Source organism: Lepidochelys kempii, chromosome 3, assembly GCF_965140265.1.
Source record: "Lepidochelys kempii isolate rLepKem1 chromosome 3, rLepKem1.hap2, whole genome shotgun sequence".
Classification (NCBI taxonomy): Eukaryota; Metazoa; Chordata; order Testudines; family Cheloniidae; genus Lepidochelys; species Lepidochelys kempii.
In genome coordinates this window covers 204,428,154-204,445,446 of record NC_133258.1, presented here as the reverse complement: position 1 = coordinate 204,445,446, position 17,293 = coordinate 204,428,154, and the positions used below count along the sequence as shown (strand labels likewise).

General features: G+C 43.0%; 1 protein-coding gene across 3 annotated transcripts in view; it reads right to left on the bottom strand.

Moving 5' to 3' along the window:
* DTD1 (D-aminoacyl-tRNA deacylase 1) overlaps positions 1 to 17,293 on the bottom strand; it is a 104,799-nt gene that overhangs the window by 76,192 nt on the left and 11,314 nt on the right. For all 3 annotated transcript variants that reach the window (XR_012158340.1, XM_073339740.1, XM_073339739.1), the window contains exon 4: positions 8,596 to 8,693. Coding sequence is in view for 2 of the 3 variants with exons in the window: in XM_073339740.1 (XP_073195841.1) it covers positions 8,596 to 8,693 (98 nt within the window). In the remaining variant the exon portion in view is untranslated. The remainder of the gene's footprint in view (positions 1 to 8,595; positions 8,694 to 17,293) is intronic.

Genomic DNA, 17,293 nt, shown 5'->3' with positions numbered 1-17,293 from the left:
CATGTACCATCAACTAGTGTTCAGAAAAACTGAAAAGTCTGCATCACCACCAAAATCAGCTTCTCTCTATTGCAACCATAATGCTGAATGTCTCTTATTAATCTAATTCCACAGAACATTTTATTAAACAGATATTACCATTGTTTCCACTCGTCAAAAAGCTGCTTGGAACTAATAAAATATGACCGACTGTGGAGACTATAAATTGAGATGTCCATGGCTTTGGCTGATAAAAGTGCAAACAGAACTGCAAGGACTTGAGTTCATAAGTATGGCACAAAGCAGTATTGACACAATATCAATAGCGTGTCATCTAGAAAGATTTTAAAATAAAACATTGGGAATGAAAAACAACAGAAGCATTATATCCTCAGTAGACTGAATCACCAAAGAATCTTTCCAATTGCTCAGTCACAAATATAAGCATGAATCCAGGTACAACTTTCTGCAGCCAATAAACAGGTCTAATTTTTTTAATCAATATTTTGAATGTTTTGGGGGGTTTTAAATAGCCACATGGACAAAACCAGAAAATGCTTATTAAAAGAAAAATTAACATACTGCAATTTCATATAATTTCACGTCTTCTCCCATCAATAGTTATGATTATTTCTTTTTAAGTGGCAACTTAGGAGTAACAGGAGCTTAAGTCTCCAAAATATAGGGCATCTGAGGCTGAAAAATCCAATCATCCACAGTAAATAGGAGCTTTCCCTTTTTAAGTGCCATCAACTTCTGCAGAATCTAGGCTTTCACTTAAAAAAAAAAAAAGAGATTCCATCCCATATGGTTCCAGTAATCTTGCCAATAAAACCTTAGCGTCTTCTTACGTCTGTACACACCTCCGGTGCTTCTGCTGCAGCAGAGGAAAAACAGAACGGTCGGGTCCGTTTTTAGTGCTGCTGTTCGAACCTCATGAGCAGCAGTGAAACCAACCAGATTCGAGACAGCTGCATCCTTCCGCAACTTGGAAAAGTTCTGAGCAACCGGAGAGGCAGGAACTTGGGCTATACAGGGATGGGGGGAGGGGGACCCACAATGGAGGTTGGGAGAAGGATGAATTAGTAGAGATCCTCCCTTGTAGAAGCCAGGAGCCTGCACAATGTGAGAGGGGAGGAGAGAGCATGTGAACATTCAATATCCCGTCCAGCAACCAGAGACAGGTGATGTAGATGTTTGAAGCTTGTAGTCTGAGGCTACAAAAGAGGGAGCCACTGAAAAGGGTCCAAGGACAGCATCCTTGCAGGAATCCCAACAGCTACCCTTTCCTTGCAGGTGAGTGGGGGAAGGGCTTGATTTCTGAATTGGGCATTGCCTCTGGAGTGTGGCTCATCTTAGTGCCTACTGGGTGTTTGGCAAAGTTTTCAAGTCTCATATTTGAGCAGCAGAAAGAGAAAGAAAATAAAGAAGTCAGAGAAGTGGTGAAGCAGGTTGGTCCGTCCTGGCCTGCCCAGAATGCAGGGTGGAGAGGAGGGGCAGGGTCACCCCCATGAAAGATTGACAGTGGCTGTTGGCAAATGGCATCCCTCTGTTAAGGAAGCTGCTATTGCTTAGTGCCCAGCACTTCTTCCAGGAGCTGGGATTAGCTAGTCAACAAGGGAGCCACAGGCGGCGTGTTCCTCGTTTTGATCCAGTCTCCATAGCTGCAAAAGGGTCTGTGGTCTTTGCCAAGCCTGGGAATACTGCAGGCTCATTAGGAGGCCCAGTTAGAGCACAGAAAATGGGGAACTGAGGCCTGCCCCTCCTCATCCCCTTCACCGCTGCCAGGACAGGTTGTTTTTAGAAGAGCTCCTGTATTACGGTTCAACAAAGCTGCAGCCAAAAAATACTATTTGTCTGTCCTCACTGCCTCCCTGCCATTCGCAAGCAACATTTTACATGTTTTATTAAAAGGGAAAGTTGTTCTGACAGTACGGTACTAATTAACACAGCACATGACTCTTTCATTCCATCCGAGTGCTGGGGGCAAGGCTGCACAGGTATTTCTCATCGTGTCTGGTATTAATGGCCAACGAAGATTAATTATCTCATACCCAATTTTTAACGACAGGCTAGACACTATCTGAGGTACAGTCAGAAAGATTTGATTTCCCCAACCTATGGTCCCCAGGGAGTGGCTATTTTCCTCAGCTGGTCTCGCTCAAGTGTATGGTTGCCAGATGCTATTTCCTACTCATTAAACTGGAATCAACACCACACCAAGGTCTGCCAGGATGCTGGCAGACAGATCTGTGACACTTCAGAAGTCAAGTGCTCTGAAAAGTTCAAAGAAAATATAACACTACACCACACATCTGGAAATCTAAGGCTCACTACATCAAGCACACCTCAAAAGTTGAGATGCCAAGATTAATAATGAAACTACAGCGTAATAGGCTGACCTGTGTTCTCATTTACATCAGTTGAACCCCAGCAAAACCATTCTAACCAAGGGTAGAAGTTAGCTGAATACCTTTAGATTTTAAGTTCTTCGGGACAGAAGTTTTGCTTTATGGTATTTATATTTTTGGTTGGGTTTTTTTGTTTGTTTGTTTTTTAAAAACCCACTGTGTACATCTATCAGCCTGTGTAAGTAACTTATTTCCCCTTTTCCCAGCTCCAACCTAGCCATTCTGGTCCATGCATTTGTGAGCTCCAGGTCCCACAATCTTAATGTACTGTACCTAGGAATGCGGACACCAGCCCTGAAAAGAGATTCCATTTAGTTCAGAATGCAGCCCCCCTCCTTAACGATACAGGTTAGTCAACCTCTCTCCTTGGGAGCTCACTTGCTTCACTAACTCCCCAGGGAAGGGGAGGAAGTGTCACATTTAAGATTTCAGTCCTGATGTTCAAGGCCCTCCATGGAGATAGGCACCTCTCTCCGCTGCAGTCATGACCTCCCACAACAGCAACATACCTCAGAAGCAATGAAACAGCCTACCTTGCAATGGCAGGTGAAATAACTTGGTAACCAACTGCGGAACTTGCTTCTGCAAGAGATCAGAATGGCCACAGACCTTGCCACATTCAAAACAAACATCTCATGGCTTCAGTGTCATTTCCCCACAACAAAGCAAACCAAAAGGATGGAGTAGAGAGGGGGAGAGAGAGAAAAACAGAAATGTATTCAATCTAACTTTTAGAAGTTGTAATGCACTCAGGTACTATGGTGATAGGCACAGTTTAAATGCCTAGAATAAGAGAGAATAGAATAATGGTCCATGTGCAACCCCAACTTGGATACTTTTTAATTAGTGCATGGAAGGCAAACAAAGATGTGATTTTAGATGTTGTCCATTGTACACTGGAAGTTCCCTATCCTTCCGTGCTTGTCTTGATAGACACTGGCACTGGCCACACAAAATGAACAAAGTCAACCAGATATTGCATTAGGCAAGGACTGTTCTGTTTAGATGTGCAGACGAGCTCTCAAATTAGCTACTGTAACTTGAACAAGCCATCAGGAGAAAGGTTTCCTCTGGAATTCCTCATGGAGTTACTGACAGATTTCTTTAATGTAAGATTTGGTCCCCAGATCTAGTAAACAACAGCTTTAGTTCTCTAAACCTCAGTGTCCTATTACAGCAGCAAACCCCAAATTATTTCCTTCCCAAATATCACAAATATCTGGAAAAGTCAGGACATTTATTTCCATGCATTTGAAATAAGAACTTTGTCATTCTGTCCTCCGAACTGGAACAGCTACTTATTTGAACTTATGGGACTGATTTTGGATCTCTTACGGTTCTAATGCTCAGGGCTCATATGTTGTGTCATCAGGTATTGTTTCAACTATTGAAGAAAGATTTCACACGTGTGCTTTACAGCATTAGAGAATCTCCTTAGGACAGAAAAAACTAAAGCTGCACATCTATGATTAAAATGGAAGAAAAACAACACACTTTCATGCTAAATACTCAAAAGAGTTCTGGCAAATGCCTCAATATGTTGTATTAATAACAATAAAAACAAGAAGGGTGTGTAACAAGTTAGGGATGAAAGGGCTACTAAAAAGCTTTGACCTTATGCAATTTCCATAAGGGCACTCCAATTTTAGCTCTGTGCACCGAGAAATCCCCGCTTGGCCTCAAGAGTGAGCATCTTATAATCTCATATTTACATTTCATAAATTATATATCAACTTCATGCCATGAAAACCTCTTCCCAAATAAGGAGAATCTATTTTTTCTTTATTATTCTCTGACTTTTATAAATTGATATGCATCATCTGGGACACAGATTTTTTCAGCTTTCCTAACAATATATTTATAAACAAAACAAATGTGAAATGTGTTTACTGATCACATTTTTGTTTTAGTACTTTAATTTATTTTTATGTTCATTAAAAAACCCAGATACTCTAGGAAGTGGACTTTGTACTATGTAGACTGCAGTACTCAATCCACAGACCTGGGTTAGTCTGGAAATGGTGGTAGTGTGACCTTCCTCACACTGTCTGGCTATCGTACCTGAATCTGATCTAACAGGGGCTAACTAGAAGGATTAGGGGGAAGTTCAGCCTCTAAGCTTTTTCCATCCTTGACCACTCTGCTGAAAGTACCAAATCAGAAAATGTAAGTGTCAACTGTGGTATTGACTTTATTTACATGCCATACCGCAATCTCAAACAAACACCAAGGCCAGGTCTACATGACAAAGTTCAACATAGCTGTGCCAACAGAAGCGTAGTAGTAACTACCGTAATAATATAGCATTAGTATGGTGTTATTATACTGACAGAAAAACCCCTTCGATCAGCATAAGATGTGTCTACATTAGAGGCCTCTGCTGGGATTGGTATACAGGCAAAGTAATTTTATGTAGACAAGGCCTGGCTAAAGATATAATCTACTATGGCTAAATCAGAGGAGAATGACAAGCAAGTCCCAATACAGCATGGTTCTCCATGGGGACTACTCACATGCTTAAGTATCTTTCTGCATCGGGGCTACAGAGCTGGGGGTCATCAGCACGCTGACGACACAACAACCCACATATCCTCACTAACCCCTCCCGGTGGCCTTATATGCATGTGAAAGAAAAGGGGAGACAAGATGGAACTGTGAAGAACCACGTGAGAGCCAGCACTCCATTTTGAAACGGCTTAGCAAAAACAGCCACCTCGTGTTAATGGTACCAAAGGCAGCTAATAACTGTTCAACTTAACTCTATAGGTAGGCTTAGCCAAATTCAATTTTATTTATTTATTTTTATCATTTCAACAGATACTGATAGATACATTTAAGTATTTTTTTTTTGGCTATTTTTATCCATTTAAATTTTCACAGTTGTGGAAAGATATGGGAGGCTCAGACTATGAGCGCATTGGACAATAATTATTTAATGACAGTAGATGCTGAGATTCAAAAAGTTAAAGCTTTGTGAGCATTAAAACACAAATTGCCAACATATATGTCAAAATATACACAGCAAATAGCCTTAAATCAAATTCTAATAAGTTCTCTCAAGCAGCATTTTTCTTACCTGGCCTATCGTGAATTTCGATTATTATTGACGGAAATATTTTTTCTTTGTGTGTGTTCGGTGAAATCGATGTTCACTGACATTTATCAATAAAAATCTCATTCTTCCAAGCCTATCTATAGGTTTTACATTACACACTTTTCAATGTTATGTAAAAGTCCATCCCTTTTCCCTTCCTAGACATGGCCATATTCTTGACATGTCAAGAATTATGTTTGCAGTTGTTCAAATAAATTGAAAGATAAAAGTTTCTACCTAGAAAAAAAAAATCTTATAAGTAAAGACAATTGCTAATAAGTATTAAAATACATTTAAATATAAACATGCTACTGCAGTACCAAATTATTTTGAACTGGGAAGAAGAGAGTTAGAAAAATATGCTCCAAATAACAATACAATATTTGAGTCTATAAATCTAAAAGTGCTATTGAATGAAATACTGAAAGTCATATTACTGGAAACATTTTACCCAGCTCATCACGAACTAAAAGCCTGCCGCTTGCCTTTTGCAGGTCAAGTCTGTAATGCTGGAAAATCAGCCTGTGTGCTAAAAAACAGACTAAACATGCACTGTCTCATTAATGCTCTGAAGTGTAGAACAGTTTTAGTACAACAGATGTTTTGTTCAGCATTACAATCCAGGTTGGAGATTAGAAATGTTTTATGGTTCAACACAAAGATTAAAATGAGTCTCTGAGAGAGATGCAGATTAGGAATAAGCCTAAAAGGCTGGAGGTAAGGACGGGGCACACTCACCACATTTAATTTATGAGTAGTTCCAAGAACATGGAACAAAATCTTTCAGTTTTGCAATTTCAGTAACACAGGCTGTAGAGTTAGAGAGGTAAAGTGGGGGACGATAAATCAGGACTTCATGCTGTGCACCAGGCTCAAATTAACTCTTGCACTTCCTGGAAATGGTTCTTTTACCTTGGTAATGCAATTATCAGATAGCAATCACAAGGGAGGCAAATTACAATACCTGTGTTTAAAACAGCGACCCCTATTGCTCCTCTTTGGTGGGGGAGAACTACCCACTCTTCAGTTAACCACTGGCCCTTCAGGCTTTTCACACTTTCCGAAAAGGAGAATAGCTGATGATGCTTAGATATAATGGGCAGTTGAATTAACATTCCATTACAACATGGCCCAATGTCATTCCATAGATACAAAAAGGAGGAGTGTCAGGTTTGGCAGTGAACTCGGAAGTATCTTTCCCCTACAGGTGTCCCAAAGTGGCGATTCCTTTGGTCTACTGGTATTAGTGCAGCAACACACCCATAAAAGTTCTGAGCAACCCTAATTGAAGAGAAATGGGAAACTGTATGCAAGAGAGACTAAAGTGATTTAGAAATACCAAATTAGAAATACCAAATACTCTACATGTTAATCTATCACTAGAGTAGCTTGTATTTATTTTTATCTGATGTTCTTCATTAAACTTCTACCTTCACCTTCCTAATCAAAGCAGTCATCACATTTGCCTACAGCAAAGTCAGCTCTCAAGATAAATTATTTCTCAAGACAAGGTCACTTTATTCAGTTTATGATAGGAATTTGTATTGATTAAACCTTTAATATAGTTGAGTTACCATCTCCAAACTCCAGCACAGCTTATCCTGTACATATAAAAATATAGTAATTTAGGAAGGTAGACAGGCTTGCCATTACATACCCCTGTGTAGCCACAAAGACTCACCCAATGCAGGGGCAAATGAAGGAAGCTTATTAATCACCAGAATTATTCAGTTATCATCTCTCTGCTTCCTTTGGGGCTCTTGTGTCCAATTTAGACACCTTCTTTTTTTCTGATTAGCATTGTTTAAAGCGCTATTGTGCAATTTTAAAGGAATTATATGCAAGAGATTCTACTGCGGATAAGACTCCTCATAGGGTTTTACCATTCTCCCTTTTCTTTAAGGCCCCCAATAACATTTGAAGACTATCCAAGGATATCTAGAATTTCTGATTTACCTACTCTGATATTTGTTTAAAAAACTGTATATAAACACAATCTCTGAAGTAATGTAACTCTACTGACACCTAGTGTTACGTGTGCTCTTCCAGGAATAAAGAATGTGCTTTTTAAAAAGAAAACGTATTGAAGAAAGACTGAGGAATCCTCAGTCTCCAATTCCAGAAGCAGTCTCCGTTATTGCAAAAAGACTGCCCATAAAAAGGAGATACAGGCAAGATCAACACCTGGAAAATGTACAACTTGCCTTGGGTAAAACCCTGTATGAACTCGAGTCCATCACGGTTTGTCTTACGCTATTATGCATTGAGATATGTTTTTGGTTATCATGCTAAAACAGTGCTGCTTTATCATGCCAATTTTTACGAACAGTCAAAGAGTCATCATGGTGATAAGGGAGAGAATTATATAAGTATACAGTAGTAAAAAAGCATCAGGGATTACAGCCACCATTTGTATTCCAGAGACGTTAGACCGTGTCAGTTCCATGATACAAGAGGACCAATATGAATATGCAACAGCAATTGTCGTTCTAGAATGAAACGGAAAACCCCAACATAACTCCACGAATAATTACCTTTACCCTAGAGGGTAGGGAATCCTCGTCACCTGAGAGGAACTAAGTTCTCAGAGTTCTCTAGTCGGATCCAGTGCATCACAGCAGTGCTGTCCCTACTTCTCATTAGCCTCCCACGCTGCTCAGGGTTTAATCTGGCAGCACTCTAGTTCCTCAGAAAAACCAGTTTGCCTGTTGATCACCCCATGCACCCACCCATGAACAAGAGCCCCAAAATGTCAAAAGTCTTGATTGTAAAATAAAAAGCAAATACATTAAAAAAAACCCGATCTATGACTCATGATTAAAAGGCAGCCTTAATGAAGAATGTACTATAAATGCAGCTCCACATGACACATACGTGACCTTTAGCAAGACAGTAGGCAGCTTCCAAGAAGCCAGGGGACTGAAGAAAAATTATTTAACTTTGCAGGAGCAATTCAGAAAGCATTAAGACCTTATGACAAAAGTCAGCTGTACCATGTGATACAGAACAAAGTAAAGCCCCAAGCCACCCAACTGTCAGCAGGGCACGTCCACCCTGAGAACTGTACAAGTGTCTCCCCTCGCTCTGAATTAGAGCCTTCTAATGGCTTACCTGCTTCGGGTCCGTCGTGGCAGCAGGGGATTCCAGTTCTATAGTCACAGGACCATCATTCTGGATGTTTACCTGCATGTAGGCTCCAAACTTGCCATCTGAAAATGAAAAGAAAAAAAAATGTCACAGAACTCTTGAAAGAAGGCTGCGCCCTGAGGGATCACACTATGGAAAAAGTGAGATCGACATTTTTTTTAAATGGCTTTTTATGTTAGGCCTTTATTCCTATATGTAGGTGCCTAGATAAATGGCCTGACTTTCAAGAGTGTTGAGCACCCAGCAACTTCCTAGAATGAAATGCTTATAAATAAATTAAGCAGAAATAAACACTCATGCTTTCATCTAATAAAAATGTAATGCAATGTAATTTGGGGAAGGGACCATTTTTTTGTTCTGTGTTTGAATGGAGTTCTTGTCCATTACTAGGGGTCCAAGGCACTATGATAATACAATAAATAATAGCTTCATAGCCTGTTTTGGTAAATGGGGGCTCTCTGAAGCCTGTCGCCTCTGATATACACATTGCGTGAAGTGGGAAAAGGTAGGGATGTGGTTTACGATCGAGGGGGTCTGCTAGTCACACAGCTGAGTGAATGCTGAAAGTATAACAGAGCTTCCAATACAGAAAGAGAAACTCGATGGGTAGACTGAGCTCTTAGTTCATGCTAGAATGGCACACAAGAGACAGTGCTCTTTCGGTCAGAGAATAAAGATGCAGCATGTGTTTGTGTTTTTGAAACCATGCCAGGAAGTCAGGGTGGTAGACGGCCATGTTTCTGGTCTGTATTTGGAGGATAAGAGGCAAGAACACAGTATTTAACGATAATAAGCAGATAAAATGGAGGGTGGCACACAGGCTTTATGGGGTGGCTGGATAAAGGTTCATCGCTCATATTGGAAAGATATAGGAGGCATGGGGGGGGAGAGGGAGGGGGGGGTAGACTTCATGAAGTGAGCTGTAGCTCACGAAAGCTTATGCTCAAATAAATTTGTTAGTCTCTAAGGTGCCACAAGTCCTCCTTTTCTTTTATCTATTTACAGCATTTTTTCCTAGGGTGCCCACTACACCATGGATTAGTGCCTGGGCACTCCACTTCCCACCAAACTTGGTCTCAAAAAGAATCATAGAATATCAGGGTTGGAAGGGACCTCAGGAGGTCATCTAGTTTAACCCCCTGCTCAAAGCAGGACCAATCCCCAATTAAATCATCCCAGCCAGGGCTTTGTCAAGCCTGACCTTAAAAACTTCTAAGGAAGGAGATTCTACCACCTCCCTAGGTAACGCATTCCAGTGTTTCACCACCCTCCTAGTGAAAAAGTTTTTCCTAATATCCAACCTAAACCTCCCCCACTGCAACTTGAGACCATTACTCCTTGTCCTGTCCTCTTCTACCACTGAGAATAGTCTAGAACCATCCTCTCTGGAACCACCTCTCAGGTAGTTGAAAGCAGCTATCAAATCCCCCCTCATTCTTCTCTTCTGCAGACTAAACAATCCCAGTTCCCTCAACCTCTCCTCATAAGTCATGTGTTCCAGACCCCTAATCATTTTTGTTGCCCTTCGCTGGACTCTCTCCAATTTATCCACATCCTTCTTGTAGTGTGGGGCCCAAAACTGGACACCGTACTCCAGATGAGGCCTCACCAATGTCGAATAGAGGGGAACGATCATGTCCCTCGATCTGCTCGCTATGCCCCTACTTATACAGCCCAAAATGCCATTGGTCTTCTTGGCAACAAGGGCACACTGTTGACTCATATCCAGCTTCTCGTCCACTGTCACCCCTAGGTCCTTTTCCGCAGAACTGCTGCCTAGCCATTCGGTCCCTAGTCGGTAGCGGTGCATTGGGTTCTTCCGTCCTAAGTGCAGGACCCTGCACTTATCCTTATTGAACCTCATCAGATTTCTTTTGGCCCAGTCCTCCAATTTGTCTAGATCCCTCTGTATCCTATCCCTGCCCTCCAGCGTATCTACCACTCCTCCTAGTTTAGTATCATCTGCAAATTTGCTGAGAGTGCAATCCACACCATCCTCCAGATCATTTTTGAAGATATTGAATAAAACCGGCTCCAGGACCGACCCCTGGGGCACTCCACTTGACACCGGCTGCCAACTAGACATGGAGCCATTGATCACTACCCGTTGAGCCCGACAATCTAGCCAACTTTCTACCCACCTTATAGTGCATTCATCCAGCCCATACTTCGCTGCAGTCTCGGGTTTTTCTCTGTACAAGTTTTCTCCTGTCCTTTTCTGCCTGTTCCTTTTCCTTCTCGTCCCTCCTTTATTTCTCCTGCAGCTCTTTACATTTCTTCAGCTTCCTCCATCCCAAGTTTTTCCCCCTGCCCCCCGTGCTCTCCTTGTCTCCCTTTCTTCCTATGCAGTTCAGACTGCTCCTATGCTAGACCCAACACATTCCCTCTCCCGATGCATGAGCTTCAGTCTCCTTTTTAGGCCTGCCGTAGAGACAGGAGGTGGCAACACAGAGAGAAAAACTGTGTGTAATGCCTCATGGGAGAGGGAAGAGGATACCAGACAGATAGAGAGGAACAGTTACCCAGAGGCTCCTTTACCACTGAACACGGGTAGCTGGAAACCCCTTAAGTAGCCTGGAGCACCCCCAGGCTGGGACAGATCACTGACGCGCTGCCTTATGGCAATGCTACCAGAGCTTAATTGTTTTGGTGAAGAACATCTGCAAAAACATTGTGCTATTTTGGATAATGCTTGAAAAGGATTTTCAGCAGATAGGAAATAGCCACATGTCAAAATTTGCTACTCCAAGTTTTTGTGGATGCTGAGCCAGTCTCTGATGGAACTTCTGATTTCGAGCAAGCGCTTCCTCAAAATTACGGACTAAAATGAGTTAAAGCTCCCCAAGCACAAGGGCTTCTTCCATTCTTCAAAGCAAAGTGGTGAAAAACCCCGGGGGAAAATATTTCCCCTGACCTTGGATTAGTGTTCCCAGCACAGATGTGCATTAAGCCACGTCTAATAGATCAGACGTTAGCGGACAGTAGAGGTGACGTGGGAAAGCCCCATTTCTGACTGTGTAACATACCTGAAGAAATGTTCTGAGACCCTTTTTCTGTTTGCCAGATACAAGCTGAGTTTTGCTACGAATATGAATCCCAACTGGCCCATTGCAGGTGCATACGTTCGGAATCTCAGCAGAAATACCATGTTTCTGTTGCTCAGCAGGCCACCCCGCAAACAGTCCATCCAGGGGTACCGCGTGGCCCTGTGTCATGTAGATCCCAGCTCCAAGGCAGCTCTCCAGGAAAGTGCAAGGGGCTGCGCGTGAGGCAGAGGAGTGGCATGGGTTTGGCCACAGCAGGTCCCACCCTGCGTGCGCATGGGAAGAGAGGGTCTTCAGAACACAACTGCCTATACTGTACATTCTGTGGCAGTGGCTGAAGCCAGCCTGCACAGCGCTTCACACCCTCCCTTCAGGCCGAGAGGCTGAAGATTACTCTCGCCCTCCCAAACTCCCATGTTGTTCCCCAGTCCTTTGCTTGGGCTCTGAACTGCAGGTGGGGGTTTGACCAAATCTTTCCACACAGATGGGAGCAACTTGCTTTGAACAACGGTAACCAGATCAGTACCGAAGCTGCTAGTTTCTTTCTGATAATCAAAGATGTAACAACGCACTGCCGCTCTTTGGGGGCTAAAAGTCACAACGTTCCAAAACACAAAGCAAAATGAGATTTTTTGCAATGGAAACTCACTAATGACTTCCCTAAGGACTGACAATGATGAAGAATTACTGCTTTAAAAAAAGCTATGACAAACCTGATTTTCCATTCAAAAAGATACCATGAAATATTCACTATCCTGAGGAAATGCCATTCTATTCTCAATTGCTAACTAGCTACGCAGCAAAAATACCAAGTAATAATGGAAAATAAAACAAATTTATGAGACTGAATTGCTACCAAGCAAGCAAAAAACAGACCTGATCTCCCTTGTACTGCCTCTTTCTCAATTTGCAAACTTGCAGGAGACTGGAACATGAAAGGGGACCCCCACGGGGAGATGACGTCAGAGCAATCAAAAAGCCACAGTCATTATAATTCTTTTGCACATTTCTTAAACTCTTTGCCACCCACAACAGATTAAAACCCACAGAGAAACCCCAGATCGTTTTTCTATATTTGTGGCCCAGAGGTTTGCTGGTGAATCACATGGGCAAATGTTTTCTGGGACTATTATAAATGATTCCCAGCTGAAAAATAAGTTTCAGAACTCTGAATTTAACAATGGTTAACCAATAGCCATGTTCACAGACCTAAAGTCTAAATACCTATTCAAATGTTTGGGGAAAATCTCTTTGCATTTATATCGATTATGGCACAGTACATCTTACAGGTTTGGTTCCCACTCAGAGGGAGAGGTTCCTTTTTCTGATAAACACATTAATCTGGAACTCTAGCATTAAACATAGGCTAGCAGGGATGGTCCACACCAATACCCAAAAAAATATGCAAAGTGGTTACATGTTTACAATAGCTTCTCCAGGAAGTGACTATAAACTCTGGATGAACTTGTACCAAAAAGGTGATTATTATTTGTATGTTACATATGCCCATATTACGCAGATGGCACCAGGTTTATAGCCCCATAGTTAAAATTGGATGAATTGTTTTGATTCAAACAACATTCACCTCAGGCAGACGCCAAGCTTGTCAAATTTCAGTCCAAAAGATAAACAGAATTAAAAAAGATAAGAGCTACTGAAAACATCATCTTAAAATGGTAACACTTGCTGCTAATGCTCTGGCTCCTTATACTTAAGGCTTGGTCTACACTAGAGCTTACTTTGGTATGACTCACACCGTGTGAATAATCCACACCCCTGAGTGACGTAAGTGACACTGACCTAAGCGCGGGTGTGGACAGTGCTACATCGGTGGGAGAGCTTCTCCCATTGGCATGGTGTGTCTTCACCAGACGCGCTGCACTGCTGTAACGCTGCTGATGTAGACGCGCCCTGTCTATATCTCCCTGCCCTGGAGCCTCTGTTTCTACAAAGGTCAAAGCAGAGTGGTACTTCAAAATGGCATAATAATGAAAGGAAAGCCAGCTTTCGTTCTATGCAGCTTCATTCTCTCATGGGATCTCACAGACAAAGTGAGGAGGAAGACCACCTTAGCTAGAAAGTCTCCAGAGAGTCTGTCATCCCTCCCGGGGGCAGTTGCTAGCAGTTATTTGGCTTGCGAGTCAGCTTTCCAAGTACTCGGTCACAGACCATGCTCTGGCGGCTGCACTGGATAGCACGGTGCTTCAGACGGGATGGGATTTCTATCACTTCCTTGCACCTCATCAATACTGTTCTGAAAGAGCAAGTGAAAGATGATGGAACTACGAGTTCTCTACAGCCTTCATAGACAGGCTTGTTTTGGTCTCTCTACCTGTTTCTAAGGCATGTATTCTCCTTCAGCAGGAGTCACCATTTTCTTCATACACGTGGCAACTTCTGCCTCTATTTTGGGTACCTGTACCAAAAGTTGCTCCTTTTAGCAAAAGCTGAGATACTTTCTTACCTGTCAGTTCAGACATCCTCTCTTAGCGGGCGCTTCTCATTCAGATGTAATGATTCCTGAAGGCATGAGTTGAGTGGCAAGCCTGGCCCCACCTAACTGCAGGAGGGAAAAATACTTGCCTGACAGCAGTACCTCTCTCCATCTTGCCTAGCTGTTGGCATAACACGGTACCAACACACCTGGACACAGTGCCAAGCTAGACAACGGAGAACAGACTGTTCTCTGACCCTGCATATGACTTCTTGAGTTCTGATCATTCCTTTCTTCCTTTGACAAGGGAAGGAAGCATAAGATTCTGTGGAAGAGTCCAAATCCCTGCGATGCTTCCTGGATTTCTTTTATATTTTTGGTGGACTTCCTGTATTGTCCATAGAAGACATGGAGACAAGACCATCTAGGTGCTATTTCTTGGACAAGGCCTTTCTAGGGGGAGGCAGTTCCCTCGGTCTTCTGAAGTGTTGTGAAGCACCAAGGGATTGCTGGGTAATAATCCTGACCAGGGCTTGGGAAAGGATAGCTGTGGAGTGGCCACAGCTAGAGGGAGAAAACTAGCTTGTCTGCTCAGAGTCAGCATAACCCACCTTAGCACTTTGGGGCTGCACCAGGAATGAAGGAAGCGGGAGTTGTGAAGGCAGTGCCTAGCTTCCCTTGTGCTCTCAGGTCTGCCTGTTGAGATAGCTGACGAGGTAACAAGATTTTTAGTCCAGACGGAACCATGGTGACCATCTAATCTGACCTCCTACGTAACACAGGCCACATCCAGTGATTCCTGCATCAAACACGAAAACTTGTAGCTGAGCTCGTGAATGTTTTAGGGCAGTGTTTCCCAAACTAGGGACGCCGCTTGTGCAGGGAAAGTCCCTGGCAGGCCCGGGCGGTTTGTTTACCTGCCGCGTCCGCAGGTTCAGTCGATCACGGCTCCCACCGGCCGCGGTTCACTGTGCCCGGCCAATGGGGGCTGTGGAAAGCGGCGGCCAGTATGTCTCTCGGCTCGCGCCACTTCCCACAGCTCCCATTGGCCTGCAGCGGCGAACCATGGCCGGGGGGAGCCACGATCGGCCGAACCTGCGGACGCGGCAGGTAAACAAACCGGCCTGGCCCACCAGGGGCTTTCCCTGAACAAGCGGCATCCCTAGTTTGGGAAACACTGTTTTAGAAAAACAGCCAGTCTTGATTTGCAGACTCCAAGTCATGCAGAGTGTACTACATCCCTTGGCAAGCTACTCCAATGGTTAATTTCCTTTCCTGTAACAAATACACATCTATTTCTTTTTGAATATTTTTACGTCAACTTCCAGCCATTGGATTTTGGTATGCCTATATCTATTAGATTTAGGAGCCCTCTCATCAAATACCTTCTCCCTGCCTATGCACTTATCAATTGACCAAAATACCTTTCAACTTTCTCTTTGATACAATACGCTTATAGGCATTACTCTATGTGTAAAAATTTAATTAAAATCACAAGTTCATTTTTGCTTACATCATCACCCTCTTAATTTTTTTAAATCCTTTTCCTTTAGAGGTTTCTATGTGTGGTACCTCCAGGGCCACAGAATTTTTTTTTTCTTTTCTGTATTTAAGGTGAAACAAACAAGACATTTCTGAGATATGAGACTTTAAAAATAGAAGTAATTTGCTTTTAGAATATTCTTTGGACACATCTCTCAGACAGCATGGCCTAGAAACTTCATATTTGTTTTATTCATAAATCTATCTAAGGATATGTCTGCACTGCGCAATTAAACCCAAGCTCTCATCCAGGTTTTGGCCTTAACTCCCCTACTGTCCACACAAAGACCTCTGACCTGGGTTTGGAGGTGTTTTAAGCCCAGGTTTGCTGGCTCAGCTGGGGATGTGGGCTAGAGCCTGGGTTCCAGTTTGACTTTGGCTGTAACCTTCAGGCTAAATCATTCAAGTGCTAATAGTCTTCCAATACCCTTCCCACAATTCTCTCCCTCCCAAAGGACAGACATGTTCTCTTGGAATTGACACAAACAGCTGAAAAAGAATCTTAGAGCTTCTCAAAGAACCATAGGCTATGCCCCCAGACGGGAGAAGTGCAGAAATAGTGAGGCCACAGTAACTCAAGCATTGCTTTGCAGTGGGCACGCTCATATCTGGGCTAGGCTAACCTGGATTCCAATCACATGGGTTAATTGGGTAGTGTAGACATAGTCTTAGATAATTATCTCCTCCCCTGGCCCTCATTTCCATAATATATTCGAGGAACTGAACCTGGGTCCCCGACTAGTTCTCTGGCCAGTAGACCATTCCTCCCATTATCCCTCATAAAATCTAATGCACAGAATAATTTCTGGCAATGTAGGCTGCTGACTTTTGGAAGTTTTCAGTACAGATGTCAGGATATTTGAATGGTCCATCACGTCCTAGACTGGTTATTACAACTTTGCCAAAGGTCTGGTGAGCTCCACAAGCCCCACTGGTGTATCTCTTCACTGAATACGAAAGCGCCGTTAGCTACAGTGCTCCCGCTCAGCAAGATCATTACAGTTTGCGACTGCCATCAGCCAAACTACCGGGTGTACTAGGAAGAGAGCCTGAGAATAAGCCCTTGCCTCAGAGGCCTGGTATGAGACAGGACCTGCTCACAGAATCTGGCAAAAACAGGGCTAATATTGCAGAAATACACATTCCTAAGAAGTGCTAAGGACAGAGCACTCACGCAAACATACCCCGATATCAAGTGGTTCCAAAACATCCCAATATCGAGGATGGTACAAAAACATTCCCCAAGGATAACAGGAACACACTGACCTCCTAAAAGATAAGGTCAGGATGACAGTACGTAATAGAAATGTTTCGATCGAACCAACATGTACAAGGTGGTGGGTGATAACTAGCCATGTCTGGAGGCAATAACTATGTCAGAGGCAGCACATAATTTGTTTGTATCAGGGTATAAAGATGTATCTCAGAGGGAGTATCTTTGTCCAGCCAAGGGGGGAATGGAAAGTCCCACCATTCACTGAGCTTCGTCCGTTGTTACACGCATACGTGTCTTAGTATCCTCGTAGAGTCTGCCAGGTGCTATTACTGTGCTTTGTTGACAATAAACCTGGCCTGGTGCCTTCGTACCTTAACGGATCTTTTGGTCATTGGGTGGTTCACTCAATGTCTGTGATGCCGGCTG